Below are 26,520 nucleotides of genomic sequence, written 5' to 3'. Positions count from 1 at the left end.
AACAGAAATTAGCAATTTGCCACAAGTAACAATTGCTGAAGAGAGGCTGCCCACAAACCTGCTCCTCAACATTATTGCACAGCAATGGACTCTTAAAACATCTGTCAGTGACTAGACTATTTAGGTATATACTGCTGTCATCTGTGCTTGGTTATTGCAGGTCTTTCTGCTTTGTGTTTACAAGCTCTGAAAATTCTTCTTACTTCTCCACAATTCTGGGCTTTGTTAAATCCCTGATTCTTCTTGTCTGTTGTTTAGAATATCCCTTTAACTCTTACCTCACCAGACAGATCTCTTGTGCATTGAACGCTGGATTATTTTTATTTTTTACCACGATCATCCTATTCTTTTCGTTGCTGTAAATTTTGTCAACTCATAACTCCAGCCCTTTGGAATCTATCTTGACATACAGGTACTAAATTTACCTTATTCTGTGACTGCAGTACCTTTGATATCGTAAGAAATTGTTGCACAGAGTGTTAAAATCAAAGCTTTTGAGAATTGTGTTCTGTGAAAATAATATGATGACAATGTCTCATAATTCTTTGGTATAAATACACCTGTATCCTTGGTTTGATGGATTTGGGAAGACATTTTAATCTTTCCTTTTTACTTATAATCCACTTTAAGAACCGGCGGTGTAATCCACTTTAAGAAACTAAACAAATATTTTTAAATCTTCACTTTGGAGAGTAAGAAATTATGAAACATTACAATAAGTTTAGTACGATATAAAAAAAAAAAAAAGTCTTCTATAAAGTAAAGATGTAAGGTTTTAATGATTAAATATATAAAATATGTAGGGTGCAATCTAAATACATTTTCTATTCCTTTACTAGCATCAATAAAACTCCCATAGTTAAATGAACAATAGCCACATCTGCCCAATATATGTGCATCATATGTGAGATATCTCTTTGACAGTTCCCAGCAAGCAGCAACAAGGTCCTTAAGTTATTCATGTCTTTGTAATTCCCCCTCTCTTAAATGTAATTTACAAGTCAATTGTGTCACTGCAAACACTCAGAGCATCTATTGGTCCAAAAACATCTATCAAGTCATCTCTCAAACTACTTCCTGGTTGTGCAGTAACATCCAATGACTCCTGAGATGGTGGAGTCAGTGTGTGATATGCTGCCTTTGATTTCCATCCAGGCTCCTGCTTTCCTTCATTGCATGATGTATTATGTTCAGGACTGGAACAAAGCACCAGGGATGATCCATCCAGTGAAATTTTACACATAGAACTAGCTGTACTCTGTTCTTCCCTCCATATCCCAGGAGAAGAGGAGGTTGGTGTGTCATGCCTGCTAGTACTCGGTATAGGTTGAATTGTTGGTAGACCTGTTTCAATCTCCATGCAGGAAGAAGTTCGGTAAAGCCCCCTGTCAGCTGCCTTTTCTATAAATACACAGTCTTCCAACTGTGTGGCACTTTTGACGGTGAGGGACAGGCTACTGGACAAGGTAGTGCCATGGAAAAGACTCTTGGGTATCAGAGCTTCACTGAAGAGTGCTTCATCAATGCTGCGGCGCAGGTTGATTGGAGATGGAGGCCGAAAATCAACAGTAGAGTCACTGTCCATTTGGACACTGATAAATGATGGTGTTTTGGAAACAGGGTGAAGGCTTAAACCTTGAACCTCGAGGCTTTTGCTGCTGTGGTAAATTAAGCTCAGGTCTTCTTCATGACTTAAGTGTTTTTCTACTAGGGTGTACAATGGAAAGAACTCTGAATCACTCCTAGCAATGGTGTCACAAATAAGCAACTTCTCATGCTGGGAGGAAGCCCACTGGGAATTGGTCTGTAAAATAGGTGCCTTCATTGTAACATGGCCAGGGGAAAGGCGGAATAGCTGTGTCCAGCAGTTTGTCCTCCCAATTTCATTGGCACAAAATATTGGGTAGGCACCTATAAGTGCAAGGGGTAGACAGATGCCCACTTCACAAAGACTTGAGCTTAACTGGAATGCCCACCAGGGCCAAGGCCCAAACACAATGGACCCACCATAGCCCATGGCATAGAGCACTGCATACAACTGAAGACCAGCATTCAGAAGACCAAAGCAGGCAGACAACAGAACAACATAAGTTGCTCGGCTCCAATCTTTTAAATTGGCGAAAGGGCATCCACTGGTATATTCTGCAGGAGGAGCAGAGCTCTTCAGGTCATAAATTTGAGTGTTTTGTGTTCTTGCTATGCAACAAAAGATGAAAAAACAAAAAGAAAGGAGAATAGTTAATACCACATAGGCTCCTCGGGACACCAGAAGAAGAAAGGGAAACTGGTGTAAAAGGTCAACAACTACAACTGCTCCTCCAGTGGTGATAAAGTGAAGAAAAGCTGCTGAAGCGAAGATGCAGATCCGTGGAAAGCTTGGTGTTGAATGCTGAAGGCGGCATGTTGAATACATCAATAGGAAGACAACACTGAAACTTGAGGTCATACAAGGGAAGGCCAGGTCGTGCAGTAGCAAAGCAGTGAAAACTGGGAGACGTTCTCGGTGGCCATATGCATCATAAAAAAGGGTAAAGGCTCGACTGCTGCCTAAAGATATTAATAGTAGATGTAATATTGAAAAATAGAAACCACCTGATGGGCATCTGAACACAAGACAAAAAACAGACAGTAGAGCCAGCAGAGCCACTGATCCATAGAGGCCCACAGAGCCATATACCAAGGCCTCCCAGGCCACACCCCAGTCAGCTACAGATGTATTCCAGTCAGCATGCAGGGTAATAAATAATGGAGGAGAAGAAAGAAGAGGCGCATATCCATTAAGAGTGGGGTCTACTTCATGAGTAGTTGGCCTCTCTGTCATGCTGAAGTCACATTTCTCAGAAGTAGACTGGTGGCAGCCCCATGAAGAGAAATCTGTTGGCAAGGTTGAGCCATGTGAAATAAAATCAGGATCTGAAAAAAAAAAAAGTGAGATAAGATACAGGATTATTATAAAAAGAATAGAGACCAAAAGTTAAAGTTGCCATACATTAACCTTTCAACATATTTACAGTAATGTTCTCAATACAGGTTGAGTCTCCCATATACAAATATTCCGAAATACGGAATATTCCGAAATACAGAATTTTTTGAACATGACTGAGGAAGTAAAACTTTTGTTTTTTGATGGTTCAATACACACAAACTTTGTTTAAAGCACAAAAGTATTAAAACTATTGTATAAAATTACTTTCAGGCTGTGTGTATAAGGTGTATATGAAACAAATTAATTTCATGTATGTATACAAACTTTGAGCCACAAAATTATTGAAAATATTGTATAAAATTACCTGCAGGCTGTGTGTATAAGGTGTATATAAGACATAAATGCATTCTGTGTTTAGATTTGGGTCCCATTCCCAAGATATCTCATTATGGAATGCCAATATTCCAAAATACGGAATATTCCAATATGCACAATGCCCCTGGTCCCAAGCATTTTGGATATGGGAGACTCGACCTGTACAACTATCCAGGGGTGTTTTACCTATAATAATGAAATTCCTGGTCTGAAGAATTATGCCCACAAAAGTGTTTTCGCAAGAGGTTCATGGATAAAGGGGCCCTTCTTCGTTTTGCTTTTTTTGTTATTAATTTAGTGAGGATTAGGTAGAGAACATTTACTTAGGGCTTTCTAAGAAAATAGACTATATACAGCTAAAGGTCTAACCACACCACGGCTATGTGTGATCTGTAAAGTTAAAGGCTTCTAGATAAGTAAAAGGTAGCCACATAAAAAAATTCAGCATGCAAAATTAATGCACATAAAAATGCTAGACTACAGAATATTCCTTCCTATATTAGACAAATCATTTAAAAATAATTCCCCAGAGCATCGATGACATACAATATGTTGGACAATCCCGATTCACCTATTCCGACCAAAAAATGGTCGGAATCGGCGTGACAGGGATTAACAACATGTTGTATTTTGCCGATTCCCATACTATAGATGTATGGACTGCATTAGTGAGTGCTTGGAATGGTTACAGGTGTGGTGGAGACCTGCCAGCAGTATCTGATTTTGAAGCATTTTATTGCAGCATCTGCTGTCACATACAGTGCCATTTTGCTGAGCAAATGTTTTTAGCGTTCAGTCTACTGCCCTTCCTAGCAGAAAGACTTGCAAGATACATCGTGAACATGTCCCTTCGGAGAAGCCAAGAAATTACAGAAGAAATGGTACACATTTTAATGTGGGTAAAGATTTACTCTGTAACTAATGGTGCCCATACACGGTACGATTTTTTTACCTGAAATGGACAGTTTCGACAGATTGTACAGACCAATCGTATGAAAATAGGTGTTTTTTGTGTGTTCTGTGACCCTGATGCGCGTCCCCACCGTCCTCTAGTTGGATCGCAGATTAGATGGTTTTGCAGAGAGATCTACGATCTTTTCAGTACAATGTGATACACTTCTATGCATCTTATACTATGATCGTAATGATCAATCGTACACCATTTGACCACATCGTATGAAGAATCGTACAACACATCTTACCAACTTTGAATCGCACTGTGTATGGGGGCCATTAGGCAGACTCCAAATTGAATGTATTGTGGAAGATTAAGATACATTTTTTGTGGAGCTGGGTAATCACGGCATCTATAAAAGGTTTCTAGTTTGCTGCTGTGAAACAGGTTTGGGATATTTGCCACAGATTCACCACATATTCTGTATTGTATCTTATAGATACAGTAGGGCATATAGGAATACAATTAATATTAACAGATGCATTGCCAATACTAAATCAGATATATGGAACTCAATTGCACCGGCTGTTGTCAGTGATGGGCACCCAATGGAGCAATACAATTATTACTCCGTTTGGGCGCAAGCCACTGGCATATCTGCTTGCAGCCTTCTGAAGTGGAGAGCAAAAATGTGCATGGATAGTCATTACATACCAACACAGATAGCATGGAGACATGCAAGAATCTGTACATGTGAGTGAGCAGATAATGAAGGATTAAGCTTGACAACAGAGTCATCACAAAGGAGAGATATGGTGCAGATGGGAAGAAGCTTAGGATATAGAATTACAACTGAATGAAAGTGGTCTTTGGGTTTAGTGGAAGGGTGGAGTGGTTAGGAGTTGAAGTTCCAGACATCAGCCTTTTTGATGGCAATGGGTAAGGAAAAATTACAGAGACACAGAATTAGTTAATTATTTTGACTTTTTTTTTTTTACTTAAGGCAACTCCCTTTTGTGCCTTTATAATCAGGACACCATTGATAGCCTGATTTCGCTCTCTTTTAGGAGCACATTTTAAAAATTCACACACCAATGCTTACATTTAGGTCCCATGTAATGTAAAACATGGTTAGGAACTTCTTGCCACTTATCCTGTTATTTTATATGATCTGCCTAATGGGAAGATAAATATTGTCAGTTCTAAATTTGAACATGACCGTCCTACTTTAAATTGTTACTGACAGATTAGTTGCCCTGTGGTGGACAATGTAAAGCCATCACACCGTCAGAACTCATATCTAGAAGGGGTAACAGTATTTAAGTGCAATACAATTTTTTACAGTTTTTACTGTTTTATAAAGTTTTAATCTTTCCTCCTAGCTCCCTAACGTTAATGTCTTCACATCTGCTATCTCTTATCACTGCTGCAGCTCTCAATAACAAATGAAAGATTGTGTTGTTTAGCTCTGGAGATAAAGCCCCATTTTCCTGAGCAAACATTCTGACTAATGAAGACTACAGGGAAAACCCAATTCAGGAAAGGTTCTAACAAATATTAATAAAATCCCAGAGGGTCTTCCTGACAATCCTTCTTCTCTGACACATTTTATTTGAAACTGCTGTGTTTGTGCTGAAGAATAGGGCTGAATTGTCTGGATTCCCCATGCGAAAAACCTGTATTTTCTACTAAAAGTCCTGTCGGCTCTTTTTTTTATACGGTAAAATAAAGATGTTTCTTCCCCAAGTAGACAAAATTTGCAACAAAAATCCATTTAATACATTATTTATCAAACAGAGAAATAAAATGACAAAGAAAAAAAAATGTTCCTTAGTTTTTAATGTGTTCAGATGAATTATTTCTGTGTGGTAGCATCTGTGACAAAAGGTACTGGTACCAGATGGTTAGTTTGTCATACCAGTGTATTTTTACACTGTACCCGAATCCACCGCCCTATTTCTTCTAACTGAAGAGACTAAAATGTAACAGATTGCATTGCTGTTATCCATCTCCAGGAATATGCATCAACATAAAAGAGAAATGCACTAATTCAATTGTTTTTCCAGCAAGCCTGAGAAAACCTTTGTTAACGAACAAACAAACAAACAGGACAACTCCCATTTCCTGGCTCAGTAGAAATCTTCTACATTATAGATAGTGGCTGGTCCTAAATACCAGATAGACAATGTAAAGTTAGGCTCCTTTCCTGTACAAATTATCATCACACTCTTTTGTGGTAACTCTCTAAAATACTTTCCCCAGTGTGTCACATTATGATTGTGGACAGATGGAATGTGGTGTTAAATTCCATTTTCTTTAATTGACCTGGAATCACAGATAAACTACATGTTGTTACTATGGAATCAATGTTTTACTATTTGCTTTTGTGATAAAAGCAATTAAGAGGTTTCTCAATTCTTAAATAGATTGTCCTCCTTCAAGCCATCCTTCTTCTGACCTGCCTTCACTATATAGCAAATACTGTAAACCCACATATGGTCACTGACAACCAGCAGAGAGTAAAATCACTGCCATGAAGCGCCCATATCTGCTGCATGTTTAACCACATTGAATATATTGAGCAAGGGAGCAAGGCCATTGATGACACTGGCAGACTGAAACGATTGGACGATTACGACATTGTAATTGTGCAGTCGTTTCACAGTCTGTGCTGTGCCTACACTGAACGATCAGTCGTTCAGTGTAGGCACCCTCCCTCATCCCCAAACACGGCGCAATCTGTCGTTATCGGCAGATTGACCGGCATGTTCGGGCGATGATTGATATAGGAAACGACCAGCGGGAGCGCGCATCGCTGGTCGTATCAGACATTATTTTGCCCGATTTGTGCCCGATTAATGAGCGATTGCACGATTATGATGTCATAATCGTGCAATCGCTCAGTAATATTGCGTAGTGGATACGCGGCATAAGAGTGGCCATGTCTACAGTTATAGGGAGAAGCACTTTTTAGGGCAAGACATAGCAAGTACTGCATCTTCTATTCAGAGGGGTGTGGTATAAAAGTCAACATTCACAATATCGACAGGTTCTGAATGCAGACAGCTAGAATGACTAAATGGACTTTAGGTCAACAACAATTAGTCAACATTCAAATGTTGACACCAGAATGTCGACATATCTCTTTGCTTATTTTATCCTAAACCTAACCCCCCCAAAAAAAATCAACAAAAAATTTAAACGATGAAATTATGAACATGTCGACCTTTTTAAATGCTGACATATTGGTTGTCAACCTAAAGTCCATGTCCACATTCTGACTGCTGACATTCAGAACCTGACGACATTCTGAATTTCAACCTTCTGACCGGATACCTTCAGAGAGAGCATGGTTGTTAAGGTGCCCATCCACATAGCGATATTTGCAAGCGTTTGCACGATAACAACGTAGTTATCACGCAATCGTTTGCAAATCGTGCACATTTATGTCGGAAACGAGCAGCGATGCGCGCGCGCTGGTCGTTTCTGACATCTATCATCGTGCAAACAAGCTGGTCAACCTGACGATAACGTCAGGTTGAGCATGTTTGCAGATGACTGATGAGCCATCACTGAACGACTATATGTTCAGTGCAGGCTCATCACAGACTGACAAACGACTGCACGATTACAATGTCGTAATCGTGCAGTCGTTTTCAGCTCGTCTAGTGAATGTGCAGCATTAGTCTGATTGTGAGAAACCTGTACAAATATTTATGAAAGGCTAATAGCAAAGTTAACACATTTTTCTCCAACCATTCTGTCCATTGCAAAGGTCTAGTTATATGGAAGGCACATGGCAGAATATTGTAAGTTTGAAAAATGTGTAACTGCAAGCTTGTGTTGTCTGTGGAATTATCTAGGAGGATAGTAAATGTCTTGCTAAAGCCATTTAAGCTTTTTTCGGCAGAGTTATGCCGGGAACACACTTGAGCGACCAGTAATCACGTTGATGTCCAGGGACTACATGGACAATGCATGGTTGCTAGTACACACTACAGCAATGTAATGAAGGATGGAACGATCACTCATTCCATCCTTCATCAATATACACGGTGCCGCATGCGATATAGTCAGGTTGGCCATGCAGCACGGTCGACCGTATGATATATCGCATGCGACCGCAGGAGCATATAAATCGGGCATACACACCGAGCGATATGCCCAATTTGGCCAAATTGGAACAACATTGCTCCAGTGTGTACCCAGCTTCAGAATACACTGATACACGGTCTGATCCAGCATTCAAACTCTGATTAGGTTGTGGTGTTTTATATACACACACTACATGTCCTTACCAGAAAAATTTTAAAAGTACAGACATTTGGCCAGATTCAGAGTTGTATGCAAACCCACCGAGTCTCCCCCAAGCCACAACATGATTGACATGCTGCAGTCGTTTTCAGGGATGCGGTAGGACGCAGATTGAGCGGCGGTTAGGAGACTCACTATGATTTGTAAACTTGCGAACAGGGCCATCTTACCTTTTATCTCTGTCTGTTACTACCTGTAGCGGGTGAGTTCAGACAACCAATGGGAGACTGAGGTGTTGCAAACAAGTAAGCTTTTTACTCCAGAGTTGAAAAGGCAGAGCAAGTGTAATGGCTTCTTACATAAGGCAAATAGTTCAGGATCAATAAATCAGCTTACATGAGACAGCAGTTCAAATGAGCATAGTATTCACAGCAGTCAGATTGTCCTGCATAGAGAGAGATGCTGAAGGTACAACCTCTCCCTCACATTTCCACTGACTAAAGCTGGGTACACACTGACAGATACTTTGGCTGATCAATTGATCGGCCAATGTATCTGCTGCCCGTCGGGCAGCGTGTACCAACGATATATTGGTGAACGTCAGCGTTCACCGACATATCGCATTGGCTGTGCTGCAAAGCCGATGGACAGATATGTCTGCAGACATATAGACTGCCCGTACACACACAGTGGCAGCTGAGAGGAGGGGGGCGGGACATGCCCCTTGCCTGCCGGGACACGACCCCTGGTCGCCGGGATGCCGCAGCAAGACACATGATGGCCGTTCAGTGTGTATGAACGACCATCATCTGCAGATCATTCGATCTGCAGATATCTGTCAGGTGTGTACCCACCTTAACTCATCTAACTAGGTTTTTATACCTTAGGTGGTCTTAATTAAGGTAAAGGTTCCTTCCTGGCTACACTGTCACACTACCCAGTGTTGTTCTATTAATGTTTCCATTTGTAAAGCACAATGGAATGCTGCGCTATATAAGAAACGGTTAATATATAATTATATAGAGACAGGCAGGAGATGGTGAATCACAAGGAGCGGTAGGCAGTTCAACTCTCAATGAGACTCTGCTCAATTAAGGACAAGCAGGACAATTAAGGAGTTGCTAAAGGGGACAAAGAGCACTGGAAGCAAGGATAGTGTGGTAGATGAACAAGAGGATGAAGGACCAAGCCCGTAGAACTTACATGCTAAGGGGATTGGTGAACGAGAGGAGGGTGAAATGGGGAGTAGAAAAGGTCATGGGAAGAGAGAAGAGTGGATATTTAGGGAGGGATGGTAGGCTAGTGGTGAAAATAGGTGTTCTGAAGATGGGCAGAAAGTCTCACTTGGTGTGGAATTGAGTTCCAGAGTAAGGGGGGCAGATTGGGAGAAATCTTGGAGATGGACATGAGATGAGGTGGCCAGGGTGGAGTAGAGGCGACAGAGAGAGGAAAAGCAGAGTGGATGGGCAGGAGTGTGGACAGAGATGTAGGAGGACGCAGAGATATTAAGAGCTCTGTATATGAGGGTTAGGAGTTTAAACTGAATGTGGATAGGGAAACAGAGCCTGTGGAGAAGGTTGCAGAGAGGGCAGGCAGACATAGAGCAGTTAAACAGGAAAATGAGATGTGCATCAGGGTTCATGATGGATTGTAGTGGGGATGGATGTGGATTGAAAGATCTATAGTAAAGAGGTAGACGAGGTCTAGATAGACACCAGATGTTAGACAGGGACAAAAAGTCGACAGGTACAAATGGTCGACATGCATATCGTCGACATGAAAACGGTTGACTTTTTTTTATGACCCTAATATTCACCTTAACCCTCCCCTTGGTGCCTAACCCCAACTGTCGAGGTAGGTGTCGGGCCCTAACTGTCCCTTCTAGTGCCTAACCTTCCCTCCTGATGCCTAAACGTTTGGGTAAGTGCCTAACCCTCCGGTAAGTGCCTTTTGACCCTGTTGACTATTTGTACAGATCGACCTTCTTACAGGTCCACCTTTAGTGTTTTGACCTTTTGTCCCTGTCGACCTCTTGCCTGTCTAACATCTGGTGTCTATCTAGACATTGTCTACCTTTTTACTGTAGATCTTTAGACCGGATCCCGTGGGGATCAGAGTGTTAGTGGCATCATGGGTGAGAGAGGTACTAATCTTAGAGATGTTGTGGAGGTGGATGGATAGACAGAGCAGGGTGAAGTACACAGATGAGTCAAAAATGACACCCAGGCAGTGAACTTTGACAACCAGGAGGGAGAGGTTATCAATTGTTAAAGAGAGGGAGAGGAGGGGGCCCTGGTAGAAATAAAGACGATAAGTTCAGTGTTGGATAGGTTAAACTTGAGCAAATGCTGCAACATTTTGAGATAGTCGACAGGCAAGTAGATAACCGAGTGAGGACTGAGGAGCTCATTCAGACCCGCTTGCAAGTTGCGGCCGCTCACTGGCAATAAGGGGCCGGATATTTAAATGAAGTGCTCGCACTGCGTCGCGTAAGGACACCCACTATGTTGTAGCGAGCTATGGCAAAGTGTCTAATGACGCCCCCTTGCCACTCTCAACACACGTCATCTCCGGGAAATGTATGATTAATCGGGACCATCGTGAGCCAGCGGAGCTGCTCGCAGCCCTTGAGGTTGTCTTAACCCGCCGCAAGCACAGCGATCAGTGCTGGCTGAAATACATGCAGGTGACGTGTACAATGACACTACTTTGCTAATTATGAACGCTCTTTAAACAGCGTTTTGGCGGCCTGACACACCTGCGTGCGGACATCCACTCCCCCGTTCAAATGCACCTTCCAATTACCACCCACACACGGCACTGTCACTCAAAGTAGCGACCTGAAAGCGGCTTACGAGCAACCAAAACCAGATCATGACTGGCTTGCGCACGGGCACTGAGAATTATACGCATGCGCAGATGGGCGAAAATCGCTCCGAGCGAGCGCAACTTAGCGACCGGGTCTGAATCAGGTCCTGAGTGAGAGATCAGTGGAAGAGAAGTCAATTTGAGCATTGTTAACGTAAAGGTGGTATTGGAGACTAAAGGAACTGATGAGTTTACCAAAAGGAGTAGGTGTAAAGAGAAAAGAGGAGGATACCAAGAACAAAGTCTTGGGGAGAGCCAACAGGTAGTAGAAGTGAGTAGCAGGTGGTGTTAGAGGTAGAGACAGAAAAGGAATGGCCAGCAAGGTGAACCATGAGAGGACAGAGCAGTGGCGTAACTAGGGTATTTGGAGCCCAGGGCCAGTTGAAAAATGGAGTCCCCCTCCCGCTATGTGCGCATGCCAAAGGCGTGGTCACATACCACAAGGGGCGTGGTCACTGGCAGCGATGTGTGTGTAACTGTGTAGTGCAGACGCACAGTCACTGCAGTCTGCACTACACTGGCTGACTAGGGTGGGCCTATACTGTGGCCGGCGGCTGTCCCATGGCACCCAGGGCACGAGCCCTGGCTGCCATGCCCTAGTTACGCCACTGGGACAGAGTCATGGAGACCAATAAAGTGAAGACATTGAAGGGGGAGCGGGCAATTCACAGTGTCAAAGGCAGCAGATAGATCAAGGAGGATGAGAAAAGAGAAGTGAACATTAACTTTGGCAGTAAGAAGGTACTTGGAGACCTTAGTGAGGGCGGTTTATGTAGAGTGGAGGGGGAACGGAAACCAATCTGAATTAGAAAGAAAGTCACTCTGGATGGTGCACACGAAATGTCAACAGGGCTACTGGATTTCCCGGGGCTATTGCAAACTAAAAAAAATATAAAATAGTTGCTAACAGAAAAGTGTTGAGTTTTAGGAGAATGTAATGTAACCGTTCGGAGACAATAAATACTTATCTTCTTGCATACAATCCAAAACACGCGAGATCCGGTTTTTAGATCCAAGTTGCAAACTTTCGAGAAGACCCGAGTCAGGACTCTGTTCTACTCGAAACCCAAAAGTAATTCCGAACCAGGACTCATTTTGACTCGGAACCCAAAAGTTTGGGTGCTTTCAGTGGAACCAAACCATTCATCCCTAGTTTATTATTTAATTTAGTATAGTAAAGAATAATGAATATGCTAGATATAGCTTTTATTAAAGCTCTGGCGATAAGCAATTTATTAATATCTAATATATATCTAATATATAGCGCCATCATATATGTTGTGCTTAAGAAATCTTATGAGTGTGAAACTTGTCCCGACTTTACTGTGCTTTGTCTTGTTTTCTAGCCTTGGCAACACCCCAGTTACCCCCCCCCTCCCAACTTATTGTACCGGCTGAATGCCTAAAAGAAGTGTTGTCTCCTTTTAATTCAGCAGCCATATGGTTCCAGTAGGGGTGAATTCCACCATCTGACTTTTACCCCCATGGAACACTCTTCCATACACTCCATTCTCCACATCAGCACTTGGGAAAGGCCCTTCTAGGTAACCGCGCACCTAAAACACCCAGCCAGTCTGTTTCAACTCAGCAGAGGTTCCGAATTTATAATTAGAAGAGACCACTACTGGTTGGCCTCCATATTTATATCTCAGGCATGTAGTAACCAATATTGGTATATTATATATGGCCACAGCACTTGCAATACGATGCTGGCTATCTAATCATGGAGCATTCAATATGCTCCCACTGCCCTCCCAAAAGGTACCCCATACCAACACTACCTGATCCTGGAGCGGTATTGCATGGTTAGCGCTGTATAGAAGGGCTGAATAGAAAGCTCGCAGGGTGAATCAGCTACTAATTGTAATTTCAATGTTATTGCAGGATAACAACATTCAATAAAAACTCTTACATTTTTTAAGTAATATTACTTAGCGCAGTTAGGAATAAGACTTTATGGGGTCAATTAATCTAAGAGTGAGACACAGGAGACACCAGCGCTGTTGTGAAGGCGTTTGAACGCTGGCAATGGTGCTCTACAAGGTTAGTTTGCAGCCCCATAGGTGTATGTACTAAAATGTACAAATTGAGCAATGTGTACTGTATGTATGGGATTACAATGCACATCGCAATGGAGCAGAGCGATTTTGCATTGCTCCTATATAAAATGATCTCTATATATACTGTAAATCTGGGTTGGCCGATACTCTAAAATTACCATTAGCAGAACATTATTTCCTGGGTGAAATGGGCCATGTTGGAATATATGCATTAACCACTAAACAGACTTTTTTTCTTCTAAAAACGCTCAGAAATTGTTGTTTTTTTATGAGTGAATTAGGTGAAGAACATGTATTTCAAATTATCCAAAATGATTTCATTAAAACAGTTTATTATTAGGTTTATAAAACAGTTGGCTTATCAAACATCGGGTCGCCACCATCGGAACATAGAGACATTCCTTTTCCAGAGGCTTCAGCCACCAGGTACACACTAAGTGGATGGGGAGGGAAGGGGGGGGGTGTAAATTAACTTTTTCTCAGCGGTTATTAATCTCTGCAGCCGCTGAGCAGCTGCTGACCAATCGGCAGCAGCATGGTAGACACTGGGGGAGGGTGCGGCAAGCAGGGGGACCTGGAAAGTCCCTCTGAGAGCAGCAGCTGTGGTTAGATTCTCTTCCTGCAGCCACCCAGACTTTATCTGACTGGTCACATTGTTGGCGACCAGATCAGATAACGGACAGCCTAGTGTGGTCTCAAAGGGTGCGGCCATGCCAGGCAAGTGGCTAAATTATATTTATTTATACATGAAATGTGGTTTCTGATTGAACAAAAGACTATGGGCCTGATTCAGAGTTGTACAGAATGCTGATGTTTTCACAACTGGAATGTTTTTTGTTTTTTTTCCACTGCACGGGTCTGAGTCGCACTGCGCATGTGTCGAGGTACATTACTGTAGTCACATGTTGTAAGTCTATTTTCGCAGTGTGATTGACAGGCAAGGAGTGTTTGGGAGTGGTAAAAACGCAGTAGTGTATAGACCATTTTGGGAGCGTGTCACATCCTGCATCTGAGATCATGTACGCAGGTAACAGGATCAGCCATTCTGAGTGACCACAGATTCACTCAAGTAGACAATGTTTGTATGATCTGTGTCCTATGCTGCAAATAATTGGACAGCTGCGATGACTCAGGTGGGCGTCTTGGTACAAGTCCCTGCTACTGCTGCATTAGCATATATTCGCACATCCACAGCTACGAAAATCGCATCTGTGGAAGCATTAGCGTACAACTCCGAATCAGGCCCTATGTGCAACGTATTGGGTGTGGATTGAAAAGATCTACAGTAAAAAGGTAGACAATGGGCTCGATTCAATTCAACGCAAATTGAATAGCGCCGGGAGGGAGCTCCCAGAGCTATTCAATTCAGTGCGCCGTTAACCCTGACTAAGGATTTCTTCTCGCATCCCTCCTGGGGTGCGAGCAGAAATCCGACAAAACTCCTGGCGCGATGCTGTCTTCTACCCTTAGCGCCACGGAAACAAGTTTAAGGCTAAACACCATGTTTAAGGCTCCCTCCCGGCGCTATTCAATTCATGTTGAATTGAATTGGGCCCAATGTCTAGATCAGTGATTCCCAACCTCGGTCCTCAAGTCACACTAACAGTCCTGGTTTTGGTGATATCCATGCTAAAGCACAGATGGTTTAATCAAAATAACAGATGTACAAATTAAGTTGCTTGTGCTCAAGTATGGCTATCCTTAAAACCTGGACTGTTAGTGTGCCTTGAGGACCGTGGTTGGGAACCCCTGGTCTAGATAGTCACCAGATGTTAGACAGTCAATAGGTCGACAGAGAAATGGTCGACACACTAAATGTGGACATGTAAGAAGGTCGACAGGTACAAATGGTCAACCTGATTTTTTTGTACCCTAATCTTCACCCTAAGCCTCCCCTTGGTGCCTAATCCTAACCATTGGGGTAGTTGCCTGATCCGAACAGTCTCTTCATGCCTAACCCTCCGGTAAGTGCCTAACGTTCCCCTCCTGGTGCCTAACCCTAACTGTTGGGGTAAGCGCCTAACCTTAAAAAAAATAAAATAAAGTCCTGTATCAACCATTTGTACATGTCAACCTTTTGTCCCTTTTGACCTTTGACTGTCTAACATTCTGGTGTATATCTAGACATTGTCTACCTTTTTACTGTGGATCTTTAGAACGGATCCCCAATGCATTCATAATATGCTTATTACCCATTGTTATAGTGCAGCAGTTTACATAAATACATTATTAGTACTTATCTCCTTCTGTTTCCTTTCAAAAAAATTATATATTTATTTATTGTGATTTTCAAACGTTTTGAACAATGAGAAAGCATTAAAAACAGCAGGGAACAAAAATAATGGGGTCAAATATTGGATGTATCAAATAAACCTCATAGTGGTGTCTTATAGTTATTGGTCTCTATAAGTATTATGAGAGGTTGTTCTCCTCCAAAACTTGTGAGCTCAGTGTATTTGATAGAGAAATTATTGCCTCTATGGGATATGGAAAAGATTCACACGTAAGCTTAAACAAGCACACATATCCTGCTACTCTGCACAGTTGGCTGGATACAGAAAATAATAAAATAACCTTGATTTAATCAGACAGCCTGTTTTCTTTCCAGACCACCCTGTCAGCTAACAGCATCAAATGACAAGTGACAATAAATATTCATCTCCTCTCTACCATAGAGAGCTGAGTGATCAGCCAGACACAAAATAAAAGCTTTGTGATTAACTGATCTTCCTCCCACCTACTAACCTACTTCCCAATACTGAGCTCCATTTTACTTGATTTTAACCACATGCTCCCCTCATTATAGTGAATATATGACAGAGCGAAGTCTAATGGCTGACTCCTAAATCAGACCCCCTAGTTTGACAATTTAACCACACATGCAGTATGTTGGCTAGAACTAAAATAGAACTATTCTCTGGTAGCTGACCAGGGCAAATTTAAGACAGGAGGAGGCACTGTGTAGATTTTTGTAGACTTCCTCCCCCCTACCCTCCAGACTCCTATCATCCTAACCTGTTCAACTTCTGTCTGCCGCCAGTCCATGGGCACCGCCATGTTGGAGTGACAACATTCAGATGTCTGGCCAATCCTGAGCAGGCAGCTGTCAACAACATGACTGACCGGGCAAATTAGCAGCCAGGGCGCCCTATTGAGTTCATCTAGTGCTGACAAATAGTTGCCAGTACAATTTCTCTCCTGGAGGGTTTAGTACCTTGGCTCAGTGTGCGGTATAGTAGGCCGACATTCATAATGTCAACATGATAGAATGACTACAAACCATCCCTAGTGCCATCTTGCCAGGTCCTGACAGCAACGGTGGCTTCCAGGTTCTGGCGGTCAAGTGAAGAGCAGATCTGGTGGAGTCATCTGATGAACAAGCATTTGGTGAGAACAGTCCCCCCTATCCATACTTCTCTCCTAGTACCCAACCCTAATGTCAACATTTTGAGAATGTCTGCATTGCATATGTTGACATTTTGAGGATGTTGACATGTTGCCTGTCAAAATTTTAACAATGTCGATATATCTGTTGACATTAGGATTGTTAACCTGAAGACTGCATCTTCTTGGCTCCTAGTTCCTCTATGCTTCATAGGAATCCTGTTATGCTATCCCGTTATCTTGCTGGGTTACTCAGCTAAAACCTGGACTGTGCAATCTTGAAATCCTGCTGTGTTATCCTGATAAAACCTGCACTGTGCAGCCCTGAGATCCTACTATGTAATTCAGCTAATCTGTTTTGTGCAGTCCTGAAATCATGCTGGGAAATTTTGCTAAAGTGCCCTGTGCAATCCTGTAAACGGTAGTGTGCTATCCTGCTGTTTTGTCTTGTGCAATCCTGATATTTTACGATGCTATCCAGTTATACCTGCATTGTGCAAACCAGATATCTTATTCTGTACTACATAGATTATTGGTACCCTGCCTGGTGTGAACCTGCACCTGTGTTCTACTAAATTGTTTTCTACTCTGAGGATCTTGCATTTGTGCACCTTGTATATCTACAAACTGTTGTTACCGGAATGGGATTGTATTGCCGACGGCTGTATGGCCGAAGGGAGGAAATCCCGACAGTGGAGGCAAGTACAGCTAACCCTCCCCTCTCCGCCCCCTAAACCTAAACCCCCCCCCCCTGCGGCTAAGAGGACGGGCACTCGTACTTACCTCATTCAGGCCCGCGCCGTTCTGCATTCCGGCATCGAGATTATAACAGGCGTCGGTATCTAGATGCCTGTCATAAATCCCTAGCCGGCATTCCGGCGTCGGGATTGTGACCGGCGGCCGTAGTTACCTATATCTGTGCAGGTAACTGCTTCTGCCATCTCCGATCAGTTGTGATAGTTAACTACTGATTATTAAGCCCCCCTGGGTCCACGTACGGGGCCGAGGATTAAGCAAAAAACACGTTGCTGCTCCACTGGACAGAGGTGCCGGTGTCTGTGCTCAACCAAATGGTTTGGTACAAGTTGTTTTGATGATGACGGCAGGTGTAGTCATCATCAATCCTATAGGATTAGTAGATTACGGCCATCTAGCTTCACTAATGTTCCCGTCACCACAACTATTCCAAGAGGCCCTGACCCGCATCCCAGTACGCCTAGTGCCATAATAACCATATAGGGGAGATAATGACTAATCATAAGGTTTAAAGCCATACATGTCATCATAACACTCATACAGAATATAAGGTCCTAAACTTAAGTTACTATGAATTTTTATTTTAGCGCCACAAATTAAAACAAGTGTTACAGAAGGGCCAGTCATGCCAAAATTTTTTATCACAGGTCCATGTCTTCCTGGGAGGTGAAGATGAAAAATGTAATTTCTCTACATCTAATTAATCAACTTACATTTAGACAGTATACCCTAGACCAGTGGTTCTCAAACTCTGTCCTCAGTCCATGTTTTCCAGGTCACCCAGCAGGGGCATAGGTGTATTCATTGCTCACTGACACATTTTATAAGATCGGAAAAAGGAGGGGCTGGGCTGCACATCCTAATATTAAACATGATAATAGGTGCTACCATGCTGAGACCTGTAGTTCTTATAGTGTGCACCTGTTCCTCCCCCCACATTTTATAAGATCCACAAGTGGAGCTAATTATTTCACTCGTGATTCTCAAGACCTGGAAAACATGCACTGTTTCGGGTACTGACTCGGGTTATTTTTGGGTCCAGCCATTCACATTGGATGGTTTTCCGGCGTTAGAATGGATGCTTGGAGATGTCATCTTCAAGCGCTACTGAAGCCAGCCAATCCACTCTTTTGAGGCATCATTTGTGTTATAGCAAACAGTTTTTAGCATTGACCACAAGTCTGCTTTCCCGACTGCTTGCTACATACTACCAACTTCTACCTGTTGCATTGTCTCATTAGTAGCTTTCTCTATACTGACGAATTGTATTACTGGTATAAGGGCATAGACGTCTGAACAGGAGGTAAGAGGGGGGGTGGGGGAAGAGGGGAATGGGCAAGAGCCGACTCATCTCCCCAAACATTTCAGATGCTCCAGTCTGACAATGAGAGGCACCAGTGGAGCGATGGCCACGGACTCCCAGGGGCTGTGATTTATACCAATAGGCTGCATTGCCTCTCCACTGCATGGCGGAGGAGGTGTAATGTGCTGTCTTTTAAGTTGCAAGCAATCAATATATTAGGATGGTTTATGCTTGTGGCTTGGCATCTAATGCATCCCTCCAGTGGTAATTTGGAGTTGTTCTGGCTGCTTAGTCATTCCTAGTAACTATATTCTTTGAAACTGCACCTCACAACTTTGAGTTTAATATCTATGGACACCCATGAACCAATATGCACATAGCATTGTATGGGAGAAGTGGTTGCTATAGGTTAAAAAATTGTAAAAATTAGTTCTGATAATTTATGTTGTGAATGAGTTTCATGACACAACAAAGAATTCCACCCTCTTTTCTCCATATTATTAGTTGGGGAGGGAATCCCCCTCCTTACCTTTAACCGGCTTTGCCAAGCCTCTAAGAAAGGTCTTCACACATATTAAAGGGACTGATAAAGAATTTCTGCAGAATGCTGGGAATATGGTCAGCCTTCAGACAAACAGTTTTCTCATATATTATATGTACATTTCCTTTAACTTGTATTAATAAAACATTATTTAGCAATAAAACCTGATGTATCTTATTTATTATCTTTTTCTACCGAGGAGTCCTACTTATGAAGATTGTGATACCTGTCTCAGATATTATTTATTATATATTTATAAATTATTTGGTGTGTGTTCACTTATCTGTAAGGATTTGGCACAGCGATTCAGCTTCACTATATTGTCATCATCTTTTTCCAGTTTACTTATAGCATATATTATACCTCTGGCTATGAGCAATGTTATAGGCTTGATACAGTCTTGTCTGTACTATTATTCGACTTTTCCTCTACTGTGGCAACACTACAGTGACCTCATACTAGTTACTTACTATACTAGCAGAACGCCTTGAAGAAATGCTGTCTCCTTTTCATTCAGCAGCCAAATGTTTCAAAAACAAAACGGTGTTATTGGTTTCTAAATCCTAATAGGTCACCACCGCTCTCCACATAATAGCTGGGGAAAGCCCTGCCATTGGTAATCTCCCAGTTTGTTTCATTTCAGCAGGGGTTTGCATTTTACATTTAGAGGGGGGGGGGGGAATTGTGTTGGTATGCTCCCATAATACTTTCTAAGAGCTGTAATATCCATCACATGTAATAGTTTGGTTGGGGAGCATGCTGTATCTGAAAAGGGAATGTCATACGTTTAAAAACATTATGAATCTCTCTTCTGATTTGCAATGACTTGCTAGGTGTTCTTGACGAAGTCAAGCAAATGTCAATATTCAATGAAGTCCAAAAAGCAACTAGCTCACTTAAATCTGGAATATGAGAAATTGGGGATAGAATGGATCATCTCAAGTCGAAGTTAGATGACATGATTAACTACTACTTCGATGAATTTTAGCATCTACAGTAATATTTCCTCACTCATCTGGAGCACCACGAAGATCAGGAGATTCATGCAGAAAAAACAATTTGCGCATCAAAAGGTATTGCATATCTTCACCCTACACCCCAGAACACAATCTTCTTCTTAACAGGGGCCACATGGCCTTCAGGCCCAGATCCCAGGATCCCTTGTAGTCTCCAGACATAAAATCTAGGATGCCCTCAGGCAGAGTAATCCATTGTGAGGGTTGAAGATGCTGGGGGCAGAGTTTTTTAAGAAATTACCCCATAAAATTTGCTTAAATCACAGAGACCTTAAACCACTAATAAAGTAAAAAAATAGTATTGGACCTGGGCGCTGAGTATTAGAAAGATGTATATTTCCCTGGAGAATGTTCTCCTCACGGAGAAAGCAAATGGTGTAAATCAAATCTAGAAAAAACAAGAAAACAAACCACAATGGTGCCTTATCAATGATAACATTGGATATTTTATTACAGGTTGTAACATGAGCTCATAAGAGCAAAGGTAAAAGGAGCATAAAACTAAGGCATATGGCATTAAAAAACCACAATAGAACTAAATGACCCATACCAATTCTACCAATCAAGTCAGCATGGGTGAGCATGAAGAGTACCTCCAGATGTGCTCTAAATGTCTAACTTAAGATTCTGTTGGGGTCCAAACAAAGCAGATGCATACAGGTAGACCGCCCCGAATTGCCATCTAAGTCCACGTTACCATAGTTTTGAAAAACCTTTTATAGACAACAACATCAAACAGAATAGACCACCCCCAACAAACCACTGAGGAACCATTCAGGCACTGTTTCCAACCAAGAATTACCACTTCCAATACAATTGAACCTTTGGAAGAAGATGCCAAAACCTCAAGGGCTCTTTTATAGAGAGAAGGAGAACCAATTGGAGAAATTAATGCAAAAAACAAGAAGAGGGAAAAGAGAGGGTAATCCAAAGAAAAAAAGATGAAAGAAAAAATAAAAATAAAATGATGTCCGTCCAGATGAACCTGTAGATCCACAACCATGCAAGATTTTAACCTTACTACTAGAACTCTCACTCCCTTAGAGGAGAGTGTTCTACAAAGGTCTAAAATTTGAACCTATTTGCATCCTTTTAAAACTTTTATAGTTATGCAAAAAACATCAGAAAAATCACCTTGAAAGTTTTTTAGATCTAGTTTCACAACCTGTTAAGAAGAAATCCGCTTTTTATCGAAAGTTTTACTAATCTGGTTTTAGAGGATTTGGATCAGATTAACCAGATAAAATATATAAGAAAGGAGGACAAGAACATAATTATCAAACAAGTTAGTATTGTCATTTTGGATAGGACACAATAGGAACATATAGGCAACTACAAAGTGATACTTATAATAAATTTAGGAATGATCCCACTTCCAGAATTAGAAATCATTTCTCCAAACTATTAGAAGATAATTTTTTAAAGAATGCCATTTTGAAAGAAATATAATTCCTGGAAATCCCTAATACCATGACATCTACAATCAACATCCAACCAAAGGTCTATAAAAACAAATCCAATTTCCCTGGTTTGCCTATTATCACTGGCACCAACAGCTTTATCAGTTACCTTTCTGTGTATACAGATCACCATTTACAACCTATAATGACTATAACCAGATCCTATTTGAGAGATACCACCTATACATTAAACTTAGGAACATTTCCTGGGAAGATGATCGGTTTCTTATCTCAGCCAACATTACAACACTCTATACTATCATCGACCACAAAAAAAAGAACTTGAAGCAACATCATGATTTTTGGATGTTAAAAGGGTAAATTTTCTCAAAGATGGCATCAATTCATTCTCAATAACAAATTTGTTTTCAACAGTGACTATTACATACAATGCACTGGGACTGCCATCGGCACCAGGTTTGCCGCCAGCTATACCAATTTGTTTCTCACTAATTGGGAGAAGTACAAGAATTGACATAGTCAAGCATCAGGGAGAAGGGGGGGGGAGGGGGGGGGGAAACTAGCCTGGTATCATGACACAGTTATATAGGTTATTATTATTTTTTTTTTTAAAGGGAACTCTTGACGGTTTTAATCTCTTCTGTTCATCTCTCAACAATTCCTTCAATATTAAAACACCTTTAATATCTGCAATACTGAAATAAACTTTTTGGATTTAACTATGTTTATTGACAATGGCCATTTAGAAACTAAAAAACTGAGGGACACTAATAGCTACTTCAATAAAGAAAGTGAGCAACTCCACAGATGGCTCGGAGGTCTACCAAGTCTGTTTTTAAGGATAAAAGAGACCTGCAGTGATAAATCTGCACAGAATAAATGGAAGTGATGAAGAACAACTTCTTAGCAAGAGCATCGCAGCACAGACAGTGTTATGATTAGCATTACTGCCCCACAGCACTGAGGTTGTGGGTTCGATTCCCACCACGGCCCTAACTGTGCGGAGTTTGTATATTCTCCCTGTGCTTGTGTGGGTTTCCTCTGGGCACTCCGGTTTCCACCCACACCTCAAAAATATACTGGTAGGTTCATTTGGCTCCCATCAAAACTAACCCTAGTGTGTATGTGTGTGAGCATGTGATATGGAATATAGAATGTAATCTGGGGCAGGGACTGATGTGAACTGCCAAATATTCTCTGTACACCGCTGCGGAATATGTATGCGCTATATAAATAACTGGTAATAAATAAATATGACCCAAACAAGATAAAAAAAAAAAAAAAGAAAATCTGAACATACACACTCTCCTTACTTCACAATTGAATAAAAATACTAAGACTAAAAAAATGGGCACCGATTGCCAAATATTGTACCCATCATACTAAAATAGAAAAAATACTTAAATGCCATTGGCATATATTAAAAAAAAAAAAAAAATCCATTCTTTCCTCTTCACTCCCAGCTGAACCCAGTTTAAATTTACAAGAAAGCAGACAACCTGAAAAACAAAATTAGTCAGAAGTGCACTGGACAACAATACCAATATCCCTATTATGACGAAAGGCTTTCATCGTTGCAGCACATGCCATATGTGTAGTGTTCACTCTAGCTCCGGCGGCAGGCAGGGCGCCAGAGCTAGAGAGGGCACCGACGTGTGCGTGCCCGAAAAGGGGGCGTGGCCATTGAAAATGGGGCGTGTCTATAAGACACGTCCCCTTTTCGTCACTCTTGGGGGCATGCCCGGCACTTACGGACACGCCGGGCAGCCCCCAAGTGCTGCCAACAGGGAGAATAGATATCGGGTGCATGCGCCCGGCGTCTATTCTCCGGCGGTGACCGGATCACCGCATATTTCCGCACCCGCGGGTGAAGATGGCACCCGCAGGCTTTTTGCCCTTCAGAAGGAGGGCAGGGCGCCGCGCCCCGCTAAAACAGCCTAGCGTAAACGCTATATGTGTATAACTGTCAGGAACAAAACAGCAAAAATGTTACTAAATTCCATGGTAAAGACAGAGAATCTATCATCTCTGATTTGATCACCTGTCACACTATCAATGTTGTCTGTCTTAAGCTGGGTACACACTGACAGATATATTGGCCAATCAATTGATCGGCCAATATATCTGGTGCCCGTCGGCCACGATATGTCGTTCACAGACATATCGTGTTGGCTGTGCTGCACAACCAACGGAAAGATATATCTGCAGACATTGGCAAGTGTGTATGGGTGATCAGCCGATTACCCGTACACATGCAACCGCTGGGTGCGGACATGCCCCCGGCCAGCGGGACCCACGGCTGCCTGCAAAATGATGGTCGTTCAGTGAATACAAACGAACATCATCTACAGATATATCTACAGATCACTCAATCTGCAGATATATATGCTATGTGTGTACCCACCTTTATAGAATGTGATTGTGGCCTGATCTATATAGGGCACGCAAAACAAATGAGTGAGCACCTAAGAAATATTATAAAAGCAGCCTGCTGGCACACTCTGTCTGAACACTTCATCTAGACTCCCAATTGCTCCGTTTCTCACATAATATTTTCAACTCATAAAAAAAATGTAAGAGAACTTGGAAGGACAGAGACATAGAGCACCTTGTTACATCGTGGCTGTCACTTTGTTGGCACAAACCGGAAGTCAACTTCCGGTCACATTATGTCCCTGCTGTGCCATATAAAAGGACTCCCTTCACATGGATGCACACACTATCTTCAAAAAGAGCCCTGTTGCTGTTCTAAGCGTGTCAAGGGCATTCTATCTGTATGCATCTACCTTCATTTGGACCCCTGCAGAATCGTGAGTTAGACATCTAGAGTACATCCAGGAGGTGCTCTTCATGGACACCCACGCTATTTGTACAATTGGTACAGGTCCATTTTGTTTGTATTATGCATTTTAGTGCCATATGCTTTAGCTTTATGCTCTTTTACATTTGCTCTTATGAGCTCAGGTTATAACTTATTTAATAAAATATGTGATGTTATGCAAGGCACCATTGTGGTTTCTGACTTTTCTCTTGTTTTTTATAGATTGGATTCACACCATTGCTGTCTCCGCGAGGAGACCATTCTCCAGGGAAGTATACATCTTTCTAATACTCAGCACCCAGATCCAACACCATTTTTACTTTCTAATCTGTGTACCCTTGGGTTTGGGATACCCAGAATATTGTTTCTACGGCTTTCCATATTGCACTGTTTATCCATGCCAGATATTTCCTGTCTTAAACCACTTACAAACTGGTCTTTGCGCTCTATAATATCATTATATAATCTACTTTCATTCCCTTCTTCAAGAACTTAAATCAATAGCTCCACTCCTAACTTGTATTTAGCCATGGGATCAATGCAAAGATGGGGTTAATCCACATGGCATCTATAATCCACAAACATCATTAGATTACAATTTACTGCAGTGTAATAACTATAAAAAAAATATGACTTAAGCCTCCTCCCTCCCCATCTCATTACCATACTTGGTAGAAGCACCTTTGGCTGCAATACAGCTATAGGTCTACTTAGGTTAGTTGCTACCAGCGTTTGCATCTGGATATTGCAATTTTAATCTATTCTGCACTGCAGTATTTCTCAGGCTCCATCAGGCTGCATAGGGACCATTGGTAGAGAACCATTTTAAAATCATTCCATTGATTCCTTGTGAGATTAAAGGCTAGTTTTTATGGTGAATGACTCCAGGATATTGATTTTTTTTTTTTTCAGTATAGAATACACTCCAATGTGGATTTTGTTGTAAGGTATGCTTTGGGCCAGTGTCTTGCTGGAATATAATCCTTTGTACAATGGAATCATTGCTAGCATTAGTCTACACACACTGCTGTTTCTTACACCTGGGAACTCACCTTTCCATTCCCAACCACTATATCAAATTTATATCTGTACTGCATGAAATACTGCACAGCACCCCTTCCATAATCAGGGAAAGTTTTCATCTGCCATTATTTGTCACAGCCTAGTCTAAGCTTCCTCTGCAGTGACTCTCTAGGTCATCTTAAACTGACCAAGCACAGAATGATCGTGCTGCTCAACACAAGGGGCAAATAATAGCATTATTATTCAATTTGACCACACAGGTTACAAAATCAGCCATGTGGCCGCATTATGGGCGCCTTCCAACTGCACTTTTCACTATGTACAATAATGATCCTCTCAGTCTTCATATTGTGTCATCAGTCCAATTACCGTAAATCATATTGCACTGTGTATGGGCACCCAAACATTTAAAATACTTCAGTTATGTTATCTTTATTTCATTCCCACCTTCATAAACAAATCACCAGCCATCTGCAATTTCTAATTCAAAAATCCTTACTCTGTAAAATGCAGCATGTGGTTCCATTGCTGAACCTCTGGAAAATATACAATTTATTAATGTGTTCTATTTCTTGGCCCTCGTAGTGGAATATGTAAAAGAAAAAAAATTCTTCTGCACAAACAGGGGAAGGAGGAGGAGGAGAAAAGAATGGAGCTGAACAGTAATGAGAGGTTGCAAGAAGCAGGGAATGGGACACAGATGAGCATGAAAGGAGAGGAGATTTCTGAGATTTTCTACAAAGAAAGATCACTAGAGAGAGAAGGGAAATTAAACACACATCTTTGCCTGGCTCAATATGTTAGGGATAGAATTATACATAGTACATGTTAGAGTAAACATCCAATCATCATAGCCAGACCTTCACCAACATGACCC

The 26,520-nt window shown here is 41.7% G+C and overlaps 1 protein-coding gene across 2 annotated transcripts in view; it reads right to left on the bottom strand.

Moving 5' to 3' along the window:
- Positions 1 to 744: 744 nt before the first annotated feature.
- Positions 745 to 26,520, bottom strand: part of PRRT4 (proline rich transmembrane protein 4) — a 41,223-nt gene continuing 15,447 nt past the window's right edge. For both annotated transcript variants that reach the window (XM_088468861.1, XM_088468863.1), the window contains exon 3: positions 745 to 2,913. In XM_088468861.1, coding sequence (XP_088324987.1) covers positions 995 to 2,913 — 1,919 coding nt within the window. In that variant the 3' untranslated portion in view covers positions 745 to 994. The remainder of the gene's footprint in view (positions 2,914 to 26,520) is intronic.

The sequence above is a fragment of the Taudactylus pleione genome, unplaced genomic scaffold (assembly GCF_031769625.1).
Source record: "Taudactylus pleione unplaced genomic scaffold, aTauple2 ptg000086l, whole genome shotgun sequence".
NCBI lineage: Eukaryota > Metazoa > Chordata > Amphibia > Anura > Myobatrachidae > Taudactylus > Taudactylus pleione.
The sequence above is the reverse complement of the archived record's forward strand: the minus strand, read 5'-3'. Positions and strand labels throughout refer to the sequence as shown.